The sequence below is a fragment of the Trifolium pratense genome, linkage group LG4 (assembly GCF_020283565.1).
Source record: "Trifolium pratense cultivar HEN17-A07 linkage group LG4, ARS_RC_1.1, whole genome shotgun sequence".
NCBI lineage: Eukaryota > Viridiplantae > Streptophyta > Magnoliopsida > Fabales > Fabaceae > Trifolium > Trifolium pratense.
Genome location: NC_060062.1, coordinates 4,290,512 through 4,304,342, shown reverse-complemented (window position 1 = coordinate 4,304,342; position 13,831 = coordinate 4,290,512). Strand labels below are relative to the sequence as shown.

General features: G+C 32.3%; 2 protein-coding genes across 2 annotated transcripts; one reads left to right on the top strand and one right to left on the bottom strand.

Annotated features, from left to right (window-relative positions):
* The first annotated feature begins 4,911 nt into the window (after window positions 1–4,911).
* LOC123924665 (cyclin-dependent kinase B1-2-like) lies at window positions 4,912–8,665 on the top strand. The gene is made up of 4 exons (XM_045977618.1): window positions 4,912–5,684; window positions 6,467–6,536; window positions 7,584–7,722; window positions 8,232–8,665. The coding sequence occupies exons 1-4, from the start codon at window positions 5,051–5,053 to the stop codon at window positions 8,322–8,324; spliced, it is 936 nt and encodes a 311-aa protein (XP_045833574.1). The 5' UTR covers window positions 4,912–5,050; the 3' UTR covers window positions 8,325–8,665.
* A 496-nt stretch (window positions 8,666–9,161) lies between these two features.
* LOC123924664 (aspartyl protease family protein At5g10770) lies at window positions 9,162–11,657 on the bottom strand. Its single transcript, XM_045977617.1, has 2 exons — window positions 11,250–11,657; window positions 9,162–10,676 (listed from the first exon to the last, which is right to left on the bottom strand). The coding sequence occupies exons 1-2, from the start codon at window positions 11,413–11,415 to the stop codon at window positions 9,406–9,408; spliced, it is 1,437 nt and encodes a 478-aa protein (XP_045833573.1). The 5' UTR covers window positions 11,416–11,657; the 3' UTR covers window positions 9,162–9,405.
* Between the last annotated feature and the right edge of the window lie 2,174 nt (window positions 11,658–13,831).

Genomic DNA, 13,831 nt, shown 5'->3' with positions numbered 1-13,831 from the left:
TTTAGCCCACAAACATGCATCTCCGTCCAACGACCACAATATCCAGCCATATTCTAACGATCGACATGAGAATGATTGACATTTATTAATCACGGCTCTTCAACCGTTTTGACAGCCATCAATGACATCATTATGTTCATCCGTGGTCTTGGCCCAACACTTGAGGTTATATACACTCCTCTCATGCAGAGGAGTCAGATACGCAATCTCTTGCTCTTAAAACCTTCGATTCACACTCTTACAGACTTGAGCGTCGAAACATCTGTAGCTATAAACCCCCCTCCCATTTATTGGAACGAAAGAGCAACACCACACAAGGGTCAACTATGATCAGGTATGATTAGTAATTAATTTTGCATGAAAAAAATAAATTATAAGTTACTTTATAATATTATTCTTCATTTTATGGTATTGAAAAAATAAATTGAAGCATAAAAAGAAAAAAGTAATTAATAGTTTAAAATATATACTTTTTTAAAATATGAATAATTCATTGATATTATAAAACTACTTATAATTTGAAATAATTTTTTCCCTATTTGGAACAGATAGAGAGTATGTTGTACTTGTAGTGTAGTTGGTAGTTGAGTTGTAAGATTGGGAAAGTGAAGCTTAAGGTGAATTTGTCAATACATATATATGTTCACCTATGGACCATGATTTCTACCTATGTAGGGGTGGCATGTATTTTTAATATTAGTATGTAGTCCCCTTAGTCTTATATGGTGCTAGGTAAGGTATCAATGGTTTTCTAATGTAAGTGTTCTAAGAGAAAAGCCCACTTTCATTTAATTTTATGAGGAACGTATTGGTTCGTATGGAGAGGTAAGTAAAGGAACCATGCCTACTATATAGAAGACAATGGGTAATGGACTAGTGTATACCACACAAAATACTCACAAAGAATGTGCTAGATACCCAATTACTTATTGACAAAATCATAAATAGTTACTTGTAACGATAACAGTGATATGTGCCTAAATTCTAATTCAATTGTGAATATTGATTTGCTCCGTTTCCTTCTATGCTTTCATCACGTTCGATTCTCTCTGATGTCAATTTTGATGGATTAAGTTTATATAGAGCAAAAAAAAAACTTTGGCTTTAAATGAGGCTTCCGTAAATGGGCGGTGAAATTGGTCCCTTTAAAAATTAACGGTTTATGAGTTTTTATTAAATATCGTTAATCTTGATTGGTCTCAAAGAGATATCAAATGATTTTCAATATTTTTAAAATTTGACATGAATGATCTATATGATACAAACTTTCTATCAAAAAGTGGATTTTGTAAAATTCGTATTTGTTATAGCGATATTAGTAACTTGTTCACCATACACCACTTGATGTGGTTGTTCATGTTAGACAAAGCCTTATCATCGTCCTATCTAGTCAAATATTATGTCGTTTAGTAAAGTTCTTGTCAAGAAAACACAATTCAATATCCATGCAGGTCTTAAGTTTTTATTTGATTTAAATTCAGGGAAAGTGAACAATTCACTTTAAAATATAAAATAAATAATATCAGTCTTTGATAAATAGACTGGTTCAAATTTTATGTACATATATAATTAATTATAAGTGTTACAATGCATTTTACATGTAATATCCTACCAACTGAGTTATGCTCACAGGGACACCATATTATCTACTATACACCAAGTTATAGTCTTAACATCGAATAGAACACCCAAAAAATACCATGGTACGTCTTGTGCTTTAAGAAACAAGATTTTCGAATTCACATCCCAACACCTTGGCATGTCCCAACACTTGTTCGAACGGTTCGATTTTGTTTTCCCAGAGTTGGAGATTTCGTTTGTTCTGTATGCTCCGCGACATCATTGTGAAATCTACAAGCTGCTGCCATAGAAGCTTAAATACATCAGAAAAAACATTATGCATCAGCAAGGACGATTGGTAACACTAAATGATTTTTTTTTGTTAAATATGTTTGGATCTCATCCCCAAAAGCTAGCTCAAATGGTGAGGTTGCCCTCACATATTTATACACTTAACCGCCCGGGAACCTAAGCAATGTGGGACTTCAAACAAACTCCAACAACACAACAACATATTCAACATTTTTCAGTTTTAATATCATTAAAAAATCAATTTGTATACCAATAAGAGTTGGCCGGTGAAGTTGAAAAACAAGTGTTGGGTGTTATGTAGAAGGAGAGGTTAATTGGAACATGAGAAAAATGTTAAAAAAGTTATTAGGCTATAATATTGGCTCACCCAATTAAATGGAGACATTTTCTTTTTTCCGTCCCATCTATTTCTCGTACGCCCTACACATTTTTATTTTTATTTTTTTGTTATTTAAGTAGCGGATATTGTTGACAGTAGTGGTCGTTCGTCATACTACTTGACGGTTTTTTTGTAATTCTTGTGCTTGGGGTGTTCTGGTCAGTTGATTGACCATTCATCGATTTGGCTTTCATTTGGTTATGAGTTGCTTTACTTTCTCAACAAGTTATAACTCTTTCAAGGTAGCTTAATGATTAATTTACTTTCATTTTAATGTTAATGTTAATGTTATAACTCTTTTTGCGTTCAAGAATATGTGTCTATATTATGTTAAAAAAATGCCAAAATTTTGTCATTTAGAAACTAAAAATAAATAAATTATAGGAATAAAAAAACATAAGTTTTTCTTTATATGGATGAAAAATCAAAATGTACTAATTTTAAGAAAAACTATTTAACCCAAAAAAGAAATACCTACATATTTTTTTACACTTTAAGTTAATTATAACCTTTGGTAGTTTTCTGTCAAAAAAAACTTTTGATGATTAGAGATATTACATTATACTGTTGTTTACGCCGGAATTTGGTAAACAACCGCTAGTTTAAGTATTTAAACTCGAGAGATCAACTAGTAAATCTCGGGACAATTTTGTGTTTTGTTTACTTAGAAAAAATGTTTGAATGTTCGTCAAAAAGTTCAACAAACACTTAAGAATTAAATCTTGTGCAAATATTAAAAGAAAAAGCTAGTTCGAATCGCCTCGAAACAGCAGTTTCATGAACAGATATCAAGTAAAGCTAAGTAACATTGCTGGAAAGTAAATTGCATTGAATGAAAAACAATTACAAAGTAAATGGTTCACAAAACATACATATTCTCTTCAGAATTTCGTTCGTTCGATCGCTGAGTACTTAGAATTTTCAGAGAGAGTTTTGTATAAATTTTTGTGACCCCGATTCCTAGTAAAAAACTACTATAAATACTATGGCAAAATAATAATTGCTCCTTGATCATCTGGACGCTCCTCGCTTTGCCACGTACACCCACGTTCTCCACGTTCGATTCTCCTTTCTCCAGTGCGCGCCATTTCTCTATTGGGTCGTTGTTGTTTCTTTGGGCCTGGATCAACTGACCCTTCGATCTGCTTCACCTTTTCGACGCGCCTTTTGGCGAACTACCACTCAAGAACCAAGCTTCGACACCTTCGAAACTCCTTTTCGCTTCGACACACTTGAAGCTTCGAAACAATATTTGAAAGTTTATTTTGACAACATAACCTTCAAATGAATATTGGACCCACCAATGTCCAATTATATTTAATTAATAAATACCAAATTTATGCCCAACAACTGTATATTTATGTAGACCTCAAAATTCGAATCCAAACATTATATTTAGGGGGGTGTATTGAATTGGGATTTCAAAGGACTATTTTAACAAAAAAAGTCTTGAAGATTTTGTAGGATTGTATTGACTTTGTGGGATTTTAAATGACATTTTCAACAATCACGATTTTCAAATCAAGACTTTAAAGAATTGATTACACATATTTTCTAGATTTTAGAGTACTTTATGGATTTTTATGATTTCAAATGATTCAGTAAAATTTTTTTAAAAAAAGAAACAAAGTTATTGATTTCCTAAAATAACATCCAATATTAATAATAACAATTAATCAATATAACAAAATAAAAATCAATGAATCAGGAAAACAAAACAAATAAAAAGTAAAAAGATAACAGATGGGAAAAAAAATTACACGTTAAATTGGTACAAAAAGAAAAAAAAAAGTTATGTTGAAGAATTTTGAGAGTGGTATATGTGTGATGATTATTGAACAATATAGCAAATCGTTTTTTGTGAGTGATATACGTTGAAGAAATTTTTGATCTAACACAAGTTATAATTGATTGAAAAGTATATATAATCCATTCCACTTGTAAGAGAAGAAACTCAGTAAAATTATGTTAGAGGTTTATAATTATATGTATGGATAATATAGCAAATTGTAAGAGAAGAACATATTTTGAACTGATGAATTCCGACGGCAATAGAGAGGTAGAGAGAAAATATTAGCGATTATAAAAAACATGAGATAATCAGGAAACATGAAATAGAAACATGAGGAAATGTGAAAGAAATAAAAAAAAAATGAGAATCCATCAAAATCTCATGATATGAGGAAAGACTTTTTGTAGCTCAAAATTCACTAAAAAGTCCATCAAAATTCATTAAAATCCTATTTTCTAAACAATCCATCGAAATTAGAATACTTTTGAATACCACAAGACTTTTTGTAAGTTGTAAAGAGTCTTGACTGAATACCACTAGACTTTTTTAAAGTCTTTTAAAATCCTAATTGAATACCACTAGACTTTTTTAAAGTCTTTTAAAATCCTAATTGAATACCACAGGATTTTGTCATCATAAAAAAGTCTTTTAAAATTCATTGAAATCCTAATTGAATACACCCCCTTAGTAGAATTTTTAACCACGAAACTAGATGAAAAGATATTTTTTAAAAGTCATACAATTTGTGATTCATTATCATCATAATTATAATTTTTCTAAATTTGAGAATCATCCAAATTTAAAATTTGAAAAAAACATTTGACTAAAAAAAACCAAAAAATAAAATAAAAAGTGGGATTAGAATTTTGAAAAAGAAAAGTGCGCGTCTAATCTATGCGGCGAGATCCAAAAAAAACTACCCGTTGCGTCTTCTCCATATATTCATTCTCTCACATTTCACAAATCACACTCTCTTCTTCAATTTTCGTTTCAATTCGTTCAAAAATATGGAAAAGTACGAAAAACTCGAGAAAGTTGGAGAAGGAACTTATGGCAAAGTATACAAAGCAAAAGAAATCTCCACCGGTCAAATCGTCGCGCTAAAAAAAACTCGTCTCGAAATGGACGAAGAAGGTGTTCCTCCTACAGCACTTCGTGAAATTTCTCTCCTTCAAATGCTCTCTCAATCTCTCTACATCGTTCGTCTTCTCAACGTCGAACACGTCGATAAACCCCCCAAAAATGCTACCCACACCCCTCCTAAACCACTGATCTATCTAGTTTTTGAATATCTTGACACCGATCTGAAGAAATTCATCGATACTTTTCGAAAAGGCGTAAACCCTAGACCATTACCGAATTCGCTTGTTCAGAGTTTTTTGTTTCAGTTATGTAAAGGTGTTGCTCATTGTCATAGTCATGGTGTGTTGCATCGTGATTTGAAACCGCAGAATTTGTTGCTTGATCAACAGAAAGGGATTTTGAAAATTGCTGATTTAGGTCTTGGTAGAGCTTTTACTGTTCCTCTTAAGAGTTATACTCATGAGATTGTTACTCTTTGGTATAGAGCTCCTGAGGTTTTACTTGGATCTACTACTTATTCTACTGGTGTTGATATCTGGTCTGTTGGATGCATCTTTGGTGAGTGTAATCGAGTTTGATTTCGATACTTTTTTTTGTTATTATTGTTGTTGTTGCTGTTAATTTACTGCAATTAGGGTTTTGAGTTGAGTTTTTGGTGTTTGGCTTGCATCGTTGTTATTAATCCACCATAATTAGGGTATTTGCAATTTTGAATTGCATCATTGTTATTAATCCATCATAATTAGGGTATTAATCATCGACTTGGCATCAGACTATCTTGGTTGTTAAATTGAGATCGGACAGATCAATTCACTGTCACCAATGTTCTTTGCTAATTCATCATAATTAGGATCTTCGGCCAACCTATGTTGTTAAGTAGTGGTGCTATGGCGCTATAATGTAGTGGAATTTGAATAAATTGTTATGTGATATGTTGTTTAGTATGAAATGTTGTCGAATAGCAGCTATATCAGGGCATAGTTTGAACAAACTGTTATTTTCTGTGGTCCGTGATGGGCAACAGTTATCACACTGGGTGCCCTATGACATCGCACGACTTAGATAATTTGAACCTGCTATGGGATTAATCCTCGAGTCTGAAGTGCGACATTGGTTCCTTTCTTATGGAGTTGGGGGGCTACCTTTTTGGAATATGTGATTCTAGGAATTGAATTGAGGGAACCTGAGTTGGGGTAATTTGGTTCATTTCATGAAGGGGGAGAGTCATGTTATTAACATTACCAATAGGATGTTGGTGATTTTCATGCATTTCTTTATCTATTAATCTATTAAAGATGATGGAAATGTAACTGTATTTGTTTGTTTGTTTGTTTATGCAGCTGAAATGGTGAGAAGACAGGCTTTGTTTCCAGGGGATTCTGAGTTTCAGCAGCTTCTTAACATATTCAAGTATATCAAACTCTCTTTTCAATACTTTTTCCCACTCTTATTTACAGAAAATTGCTGTTTGCTGTGATATATTTCTATAGCTTTCATATAAGAAATGATGATACAATAAAAAGTGTTATTTTACATACACGGTTAGACTTTTATACTTACACTAACATTTGGATTGAAAGTTTTCATGTTAGAGTATGCCAATTTTATAAAATTTCAAATAGGAGGACTCAGGGTATTGGGTTTTTATTTATCACTGGTTTTGTTTTATCTACACATTACTTAATCATAATTCTTTTATAAAATGTCAAATTCTTCAATCTAATTTTTGAATTGAAAGTTTTCATGGAGTAGAATGTAGATCGATTTTTTAAAGTTTGATTTGGATTGATTGATAATTCATTGTACTAGTTAAGTTTAACTTGTAAATATTAGTTAAGTATATAAGATGTATTTTACATATCTATGAAAGTAGTCTTGACTGTGAATGGAATGTTAATACTTAATGCTATGGAGTGTATTATAAGAAAGTAATCGTACTCCTGCGTCGAGTGGGCATGATGCACTTTTTCGGTCATGTCATCGTTGTTTGTGATAGACATTAGTGGTTTAGCAAGAGATATGGTTTTTGATAGAAACTATGGCGTTATTTGATATATGTAGCCAACGAGCAAAACAAGATTTGGTTATTGTTGTTGTTTCTTTATTTCTTTTAGTGGGTTTGGAGTACCTTTGTACTCCCCTTAATATATTATATATTTACTGTTGAAAAATAATAATAAAGATTTACCACATGTTTAGTAAGTAGTAGATTCAGTCACATGGCTCTAATGTGGAAGTTTAACTCCTATTTCAACGAATGTTGTTTCATAATAAAACTAATAGAAAAGATTTTTCACCTTCTCTTGTTCATTATTTCATTGTTTCAAACTGTTTTGTGTTGATAATTGTTTGGTATTTATAAGTTTCTCACATTTTTATTTGCCATTCTCATGCTTTTTTCTCACTCTCAACTCAACTGCGGTGTTTGCTTCTAATTTACTAATTTCATTTTTCAAGGCTTTTGGGGACTCCAACAGAGCAGGACTGGCCAGGAGTTAGCTCTCTGCGTGACTGGCATGTCTACCCAAGGTGGGAGCGTCAGAACTTGGCAAGGGCCGTGCCCTCATTAGCACCTGAAGGAGTGGACCTTCTCTCGGTCAGTATTCCTCTCCTGATTAATTTTGCTTTTTGTTTCCAAGTTCATGTGCCTCTTGATAAATTAGGAACCATAATGGATTATCTCTATGAGTATCAGTTCTGCATTGAGTAAATTAACTTGTTCAAAATCTGTTCTTTTCATAAAAATTGCATTTTAAACAGATGATGATAATATCTGTTCTTGATCACAAGGGTGTTCTACTCTTTGTCTTATCCCCAAATGTTACTTTTCCCTGGTTTTAGTCACAAGATGATAACCACACATCGATTCATTGTAGTATATCTTAGGCTCTGAAGTTTTCTGAACTGAATTAGCTTTGATGTTGCGATCAGAAATTATGACACGGATTTGGAGGAATGTGATTGGATTGTATATATACAATAATAGTTCAAATAAATACACAGCATGCCACCTTCACTTTCACACCACACATTGAATAATGTATGTTGCTTCTTTTTCCTTCCACCAAACTTTGGGAGTAATTGTATGCACTTATGCACCTGCAGAAAATGCTCAAGTATAATCCTAATGAGAGAATATCAGCCAAAGCAGCACTTGATCATCCCTACTTTGACAGTCTTGACAAGTCTCAATATTAATGATGGCTCTAGCCAAAATGTTTGCTGTAAAAGTGTGTTAAGCAACATTGTATTTGCTGTCGGTGAAAATTAATTCACTGCAAGGGAGTTTAAGAATGTTAACTTTGGTGTTATGTAATATTTCCCTCATCATCTTGGTGATATGAACACTCTTGGTTTAGTTCAGTATTGCCATATTTCTCTGTAGGACCCTTGGAAGAACTTTATGCACCTTTAAAAGTTGTATTATCTGTTTGAGATTGAAAGCCATACTTTGAGTATACTAATACTGTAGTGAATGCGTAATATATTATTGTTATAGGTGGCTGCAATTGGGTTATGATTAAGGGATTTGGTTGCCATTTTGCCGTTGTTTGTGCATTTATAGTGTCCTGCAAGTGAGGGTGTTTCCTGTATTCACAGGGAAGGCAAAAAGTAAAAAAGCCACACTATGCAATCAAAGATTTAGTATACTTGTTTTATGGTGTTGGCCAGTTGGCCTTCTTTTCACATGCCATTATTGATCACTTCATATGTGCTGGGTAGTCACCAACTGATTTGCAATTTCAACCACATTATTTATTTAGGTTTGACAGTGTGTTATTGCACAATTGCTGCATTATTAATTTGTGATTTTAATTGTCACAATACAAGTCTGTTGATTTTAATTTTATTACAACAGTTTACTTCAAATCTCTAATCAAGTTTTCCCTTACCAAATTTTCAACCTTTCTTACAAACTTTCAAATTTCATCAAATTGTTTCTTATATTAAATTGATTTTAAAACTCCTTAACATTTAAGTAAAGAAAATTTTGGGATACTTAAATTACTGATTAGAAAAATAGAGGCATAATTACTGCTAATAAAGGGATTCTGATGTTCAAATAATTCATTAATCATAATGAATCGTGAAATACAGTTAAGCCAATAGAACGATATACCTAGGATAAACCTGATAAATGTCATTCTTATGATAGTGTATATATATAAAATATTCAGAGTAGAAAAAACTGGAAGTATTTTTTCGCAGAAACCATTTGCTTAATTCTGCTATGAAGAATTGTGTCCATATAAGACACTATTATAGCAAAATTTTCTACTCAAGTGAAACTACATTCCTCCCTTGCAAATCCAATTATGGACTGTTTGGCATCATAAATAACCCTCTGATTCCTTTGCTGATAATTCCCAATGATAGCCATGTCATTTTCATCAGAAAGACTTGCAAGTGCCAAACAAACTTGTGAATTATCTTTTGTCATATACAATATACCAGTTTCATCAACATTCAGCTCAACATTGTCTTCAAAATGCATACTTAAGTTAGGTACGCTAACTTCCTCAACCCCGGTGAGATTAAAACAGGTATCCAATATTGAAATCCCTGGTGCAACAGGGTAACCAGTAAACTGTTTCAAAAACTCTGCCTTTAAAGCATTGTAGAGAGATGGAGCTAGTCTTGTGATTATCGTCCCCGAGTCAATTAGAATGCCACCATTGCCAAAGCTTGTATCTTGCAGAGCCACACCGCCAATATCTATGCCGGTGAGATTGAGTATATAAAAGTTTGATAACTGCGGATTCGAAACCATCTTTGTGTAAGCAATTGGAGTAAGATTTTTGTAAGCCGATGTCCCGTTACCTATAACTAATGATCCAGAAGCTCCATTTTCTGTTGTTGGTAAACAGTAGGAGAAAACTCCTCCAAATGTAGTATTGGTTTGAGATATCAATGAAAGATTACTTCTTCCTAATCCCATTAGACCAGAAACTCCACCAAATAAACCTTTATTGTTCCTACCACAACCAAATACAAAATTACTCACTGAAATACCTCCAAAACTAAGGTGCTCAACTCCTAGCTCTCCATCAGTAAATGATCCATCACCATAGTTAACAGAATAGTTACAGCTTGATGGATTATTAAATTCACATGCTTCTGTATTTCCTGTAGCAGATTGAAGATTTTGACATGTTGATGAATTGCACAGTAATGATTTATAGGAAGAGGAATTTGAAGGGTTGAATACAGGTCCTTGTTGATTATAACATGACATACATGGATCACATTGAACCCATGTTAAGTCACTTCCGGTATCGATTATCACAGTCGTGTTCTGATTACCTAATCCCATTGTCACAATGTAGTTTAAGGTTTCCAAATTTATACCAGAAGCTAATGGAATTTGGATTTCTGATGATTGTTCTAAACTGTGGTTAGAGACCTTTGACCGAATCCTGTTTTGCATCGAATGGACACGGAGATTATCTAATACTAACTGTTTCTGAAGCTTTCTGTTCCAATTGATTTTCCTCTTTGAGCAATAACCTCTATCCTTCATTTCTAGGATAATAGCTCCTTTCTCCTTTCCTGAGAATTCAGATTAAAAAGGATATCAGTTTATAAATCGAATCAACCGATACAACATTAGAAGTTTTTAAAATGCAAATTTGCAATACAATCTAAACAAATATGACAAAACAAGATGTTTTGTTAAAGCCAGTTAATCTCTTTTTTAAGAGTTTAAGTTATGACTCGTAGTTTACTGATAAGTGAGCTGATTGATCGAGCTGGCGCGAAAATGTACTACTAACGGAGACATAGACCCAATTGGCCGAACCCCGTGATCAAATATCGTTGAATACGGGTTGCAGTTCTAACAAGGACTTCGAATGAAACTAATGATGGGTGTTTTCTTTTAATTTAAGGGAAAAAACAGTACTTAGATTCTCTGTATCGTTCCAATTTTATCGGATATCCTCGAAAGGACGCAGTTCTTAGATTCTAATAACAGTAAAAAGGAAAGAACTTTTGATTAAATATTAAGAGATCCAATGTGAAGTTTTATAAACAAAAGTAAACCCAGAAATTTAGAAGAAAAAATATAAGCAAATTCCATGAAAAATCACTTTTTTTTTCTTTCTTCCTTTCTGCTAAACTCACTTGATTCTGGAAGGATGCAACTCTTGCTACCAAATTGATGCTTCCTCTGCAACATTTCCACTTTGAAAATGTTCTTCTGTTCAAATGAACAAACCCCATTTGATATAATGAAGTAAAAGGAAACAAAGGACAGAAAAAATTGCAACAAAGCTATGTTCATAGCCATGAATTTGTGACAAGAGTAAGAGAAAAATTGAAGGGAAGTAGTAAGACTAATTAAGAAGAAACATTTGAGAGTGAGAGAGGAAAAAGAGAGGAGATTCTGAGTTTGTGGAATTTGGCATGAGAACAAAAGAGGAAGTGCTGTCTTTGTATACCCCACTTGTGCATGAGGAATTATTGGGGTTTCACGTGCACATATTGAGAAAAGAAAAAAAAGATGTCTTGTGCTTGGATTTTGTTGTAAGTGGGTGTGAGGGAATTTGGATTTTTTTCATCATCTTATTGGCCTCTCTTAAACCCTCTAAGATATGAATGAATGATTGAATAAGACCCAACCACCACCCTTCCAATGTCACAAATATCCCGGATCCGCCTTACCGTTAGGTAATCCCACTGTCGCGTCAGAGTCGTTGATTAAAATCAAACAGTTCAAATTATAAGTCTGATACATAATACATATACATGTCCAATCAACATCAATGGTCGAGAAATCTATGTTACATGCAATAGTACCTAGAATTACTAACGGAAAAAATATATAATAGATCAATTAGGTCATTCGGGTTCATATTAATTACGACTCATCACATTAGCCAGATCATTCAAGTTATGTTTTGTTATTAGGATACATTAATTCTCCAAAAGAACGGTACATAATAATTTATGATCATTCGACTTGAACGGTATATAACTACCAGAACTTCAACTTTATGACTGAGATTATTAAGGTTAGGAAATGTTGATTGTATGCAATTTATTTCCAACCATATAGATAGATGACATTGAATGGAATTTAGTGTATGTTTGGAGTGTATGTACCTCTTACAGTTTTGATATTATTATCATTTTTAGTGTAAAGTGGGGTATTGGGTGTGTCTACTTAGCAGTGTGTATTCTGTTTTTTTTATATACAAAGCTGAATCCAAACAGATTAATCAGTTTTGAGAAAACGATACTTAAATAAGTTCCTCTTGAAAACCAATCTGATCAGTCACATTTGTTTTTAGCTTTTTTGTTAAAAATTGATTGATCTGTCAATGTTGTTTCTCCAAGACATAGGCACTTGAAGTTGCTGCAACTCAAAACGAAGCTTTACTTTTCTAGATTTTTGCATTCAAATTTTTTATAATAGTAGTAGATTCACATTTCTCTAGTATGATTTGTGCTACTTTTTACATCAAACTCACAAATAGTATATTAGAGCATCCGCAATGTATCTATTCATTTTTGAGTACTTTAGTGAGTCTCACGTATACACATAATTCATTTATAATTTTTTAATAATAGTACCTAATTACTTTAGTGAGTCTCACGTATACACATAATTCATTTATAATTTTTTAATAATAGTACCTAATTACTTTAGTGAGTCTCACGTATACACATAATTCATTTATAATTTTTTAATAATAGTACTTAATAAGTACCTAATTCTTCCAACCCAAAACCTCTTAAAAAATTCTTAATTGGTCTCACTAATAACACATCTCTCCAATAACTCTATCATTTTAAATCGGTCCCACAAAAATTATATATGTATTAAGTTTTATTGTAGAACCAGTATCTATTAGGTACCATTTTATTTTTGCTCCAATGGAGTACCTATTAGGTACTAGTACTTAAAAATATAAGTACCACCATTGGAGATGGTCTTACTCCGTCTCAAACTATAAGCAAAAATGAGTCAAAGAAACTCGATGTATTTGGTTAAAAATTTGGTCTAAATACATTCATTTTTGTTAACTAACTTTTGGTTATATTTTGGGACGAAGATAGTACGTAGTTACTACTCGTCTACGATGCACCCTTGTCTACTCGTACCAATTTATATTATATGCTATTCTAATAAAAAATTCACATACATTAAGAAATTTAGTTAATTTTATTTAAGAAAGAGAAATTGAGATATTTTATAAAATTATTCTTCATTATTAGTAATATAAAAAAAAGAGTAATTAAGAGAATTAGAAGGAAAAAAATAGAGTAATCAATAGTAGATGGTATGTTTATTTTAATATGAGATAAACTCTATGAGAGGAATAATTAAATAAGCTAAAATTAATAATTTCCAATTATTTTTAAATATATATTATGTTATTGTTAATTTTATTAAATTAAAAACACCAGAGGAAGCTGTCTTGATTTTATTTTAATGTAATTTTTTTTCCTTATGATTTAATTTGTAATAATCACATTTTTCATGTAATAGAATTGTCTAATATTAAATTTGCTACAGTTTTCCTATACTCTTTTAATTTCTGTATAATCTATAATTGTCATGGTTTGTGTCTTTTTTTTTTATAAAGTTGATGGTTTATAAGTACCACCAACTTATTTACAAAGAAAATACTACAATTGCTGCTGCCAAGGATCGAACCCCTGACCAAACGGGCCGAACCAATCAAATCGGAGACCTTGCT

What these genes read in the sequence shown, in the direction of transcription:
- LOC123924665 (XM_045977618.1), top strand. Translation starts at nt 5,051, where the DNA reads ATGGAAAAGTACGAAAAACTCGAGAAAGTTGGAGAAGGAACTTATGGC. An exon ending in CAGCTTCTTAACATATTCAA is followed by an intron (nt 6,537 to 7,583) that starts GTATATCAAACT and finishes TCATTTTTCAAG; the next exon opens with GCTTTTGGGGACTCCAACAG. An exon ending in AAGGAGTGGACCTTCTCTCG is followed by an intron (nt 7,723 to 8,231) that starts GTCAGTATTCCT and finishes ATGCACCTGCAG; the next exon opens with AAAATGCTCAAGTATAATCC.
- LOC123924664 (XM_045977617.1), bottom strand. Translation starts at nt 11,415, where the DNA reads ATGGCTATGAACATAGCTTTGTTGCAATTTTTTCTGTCCTTTGTTTCC. An exon ending in TTGCATCCTTCCAGAATCAA is followed by an intron (nt 10,677 to 11,249) that starts GTGAGTTTAGCA and finishes CTGAATTCTCAG; the next exon opens with GAAAGGAGAAAGGAGCTATT.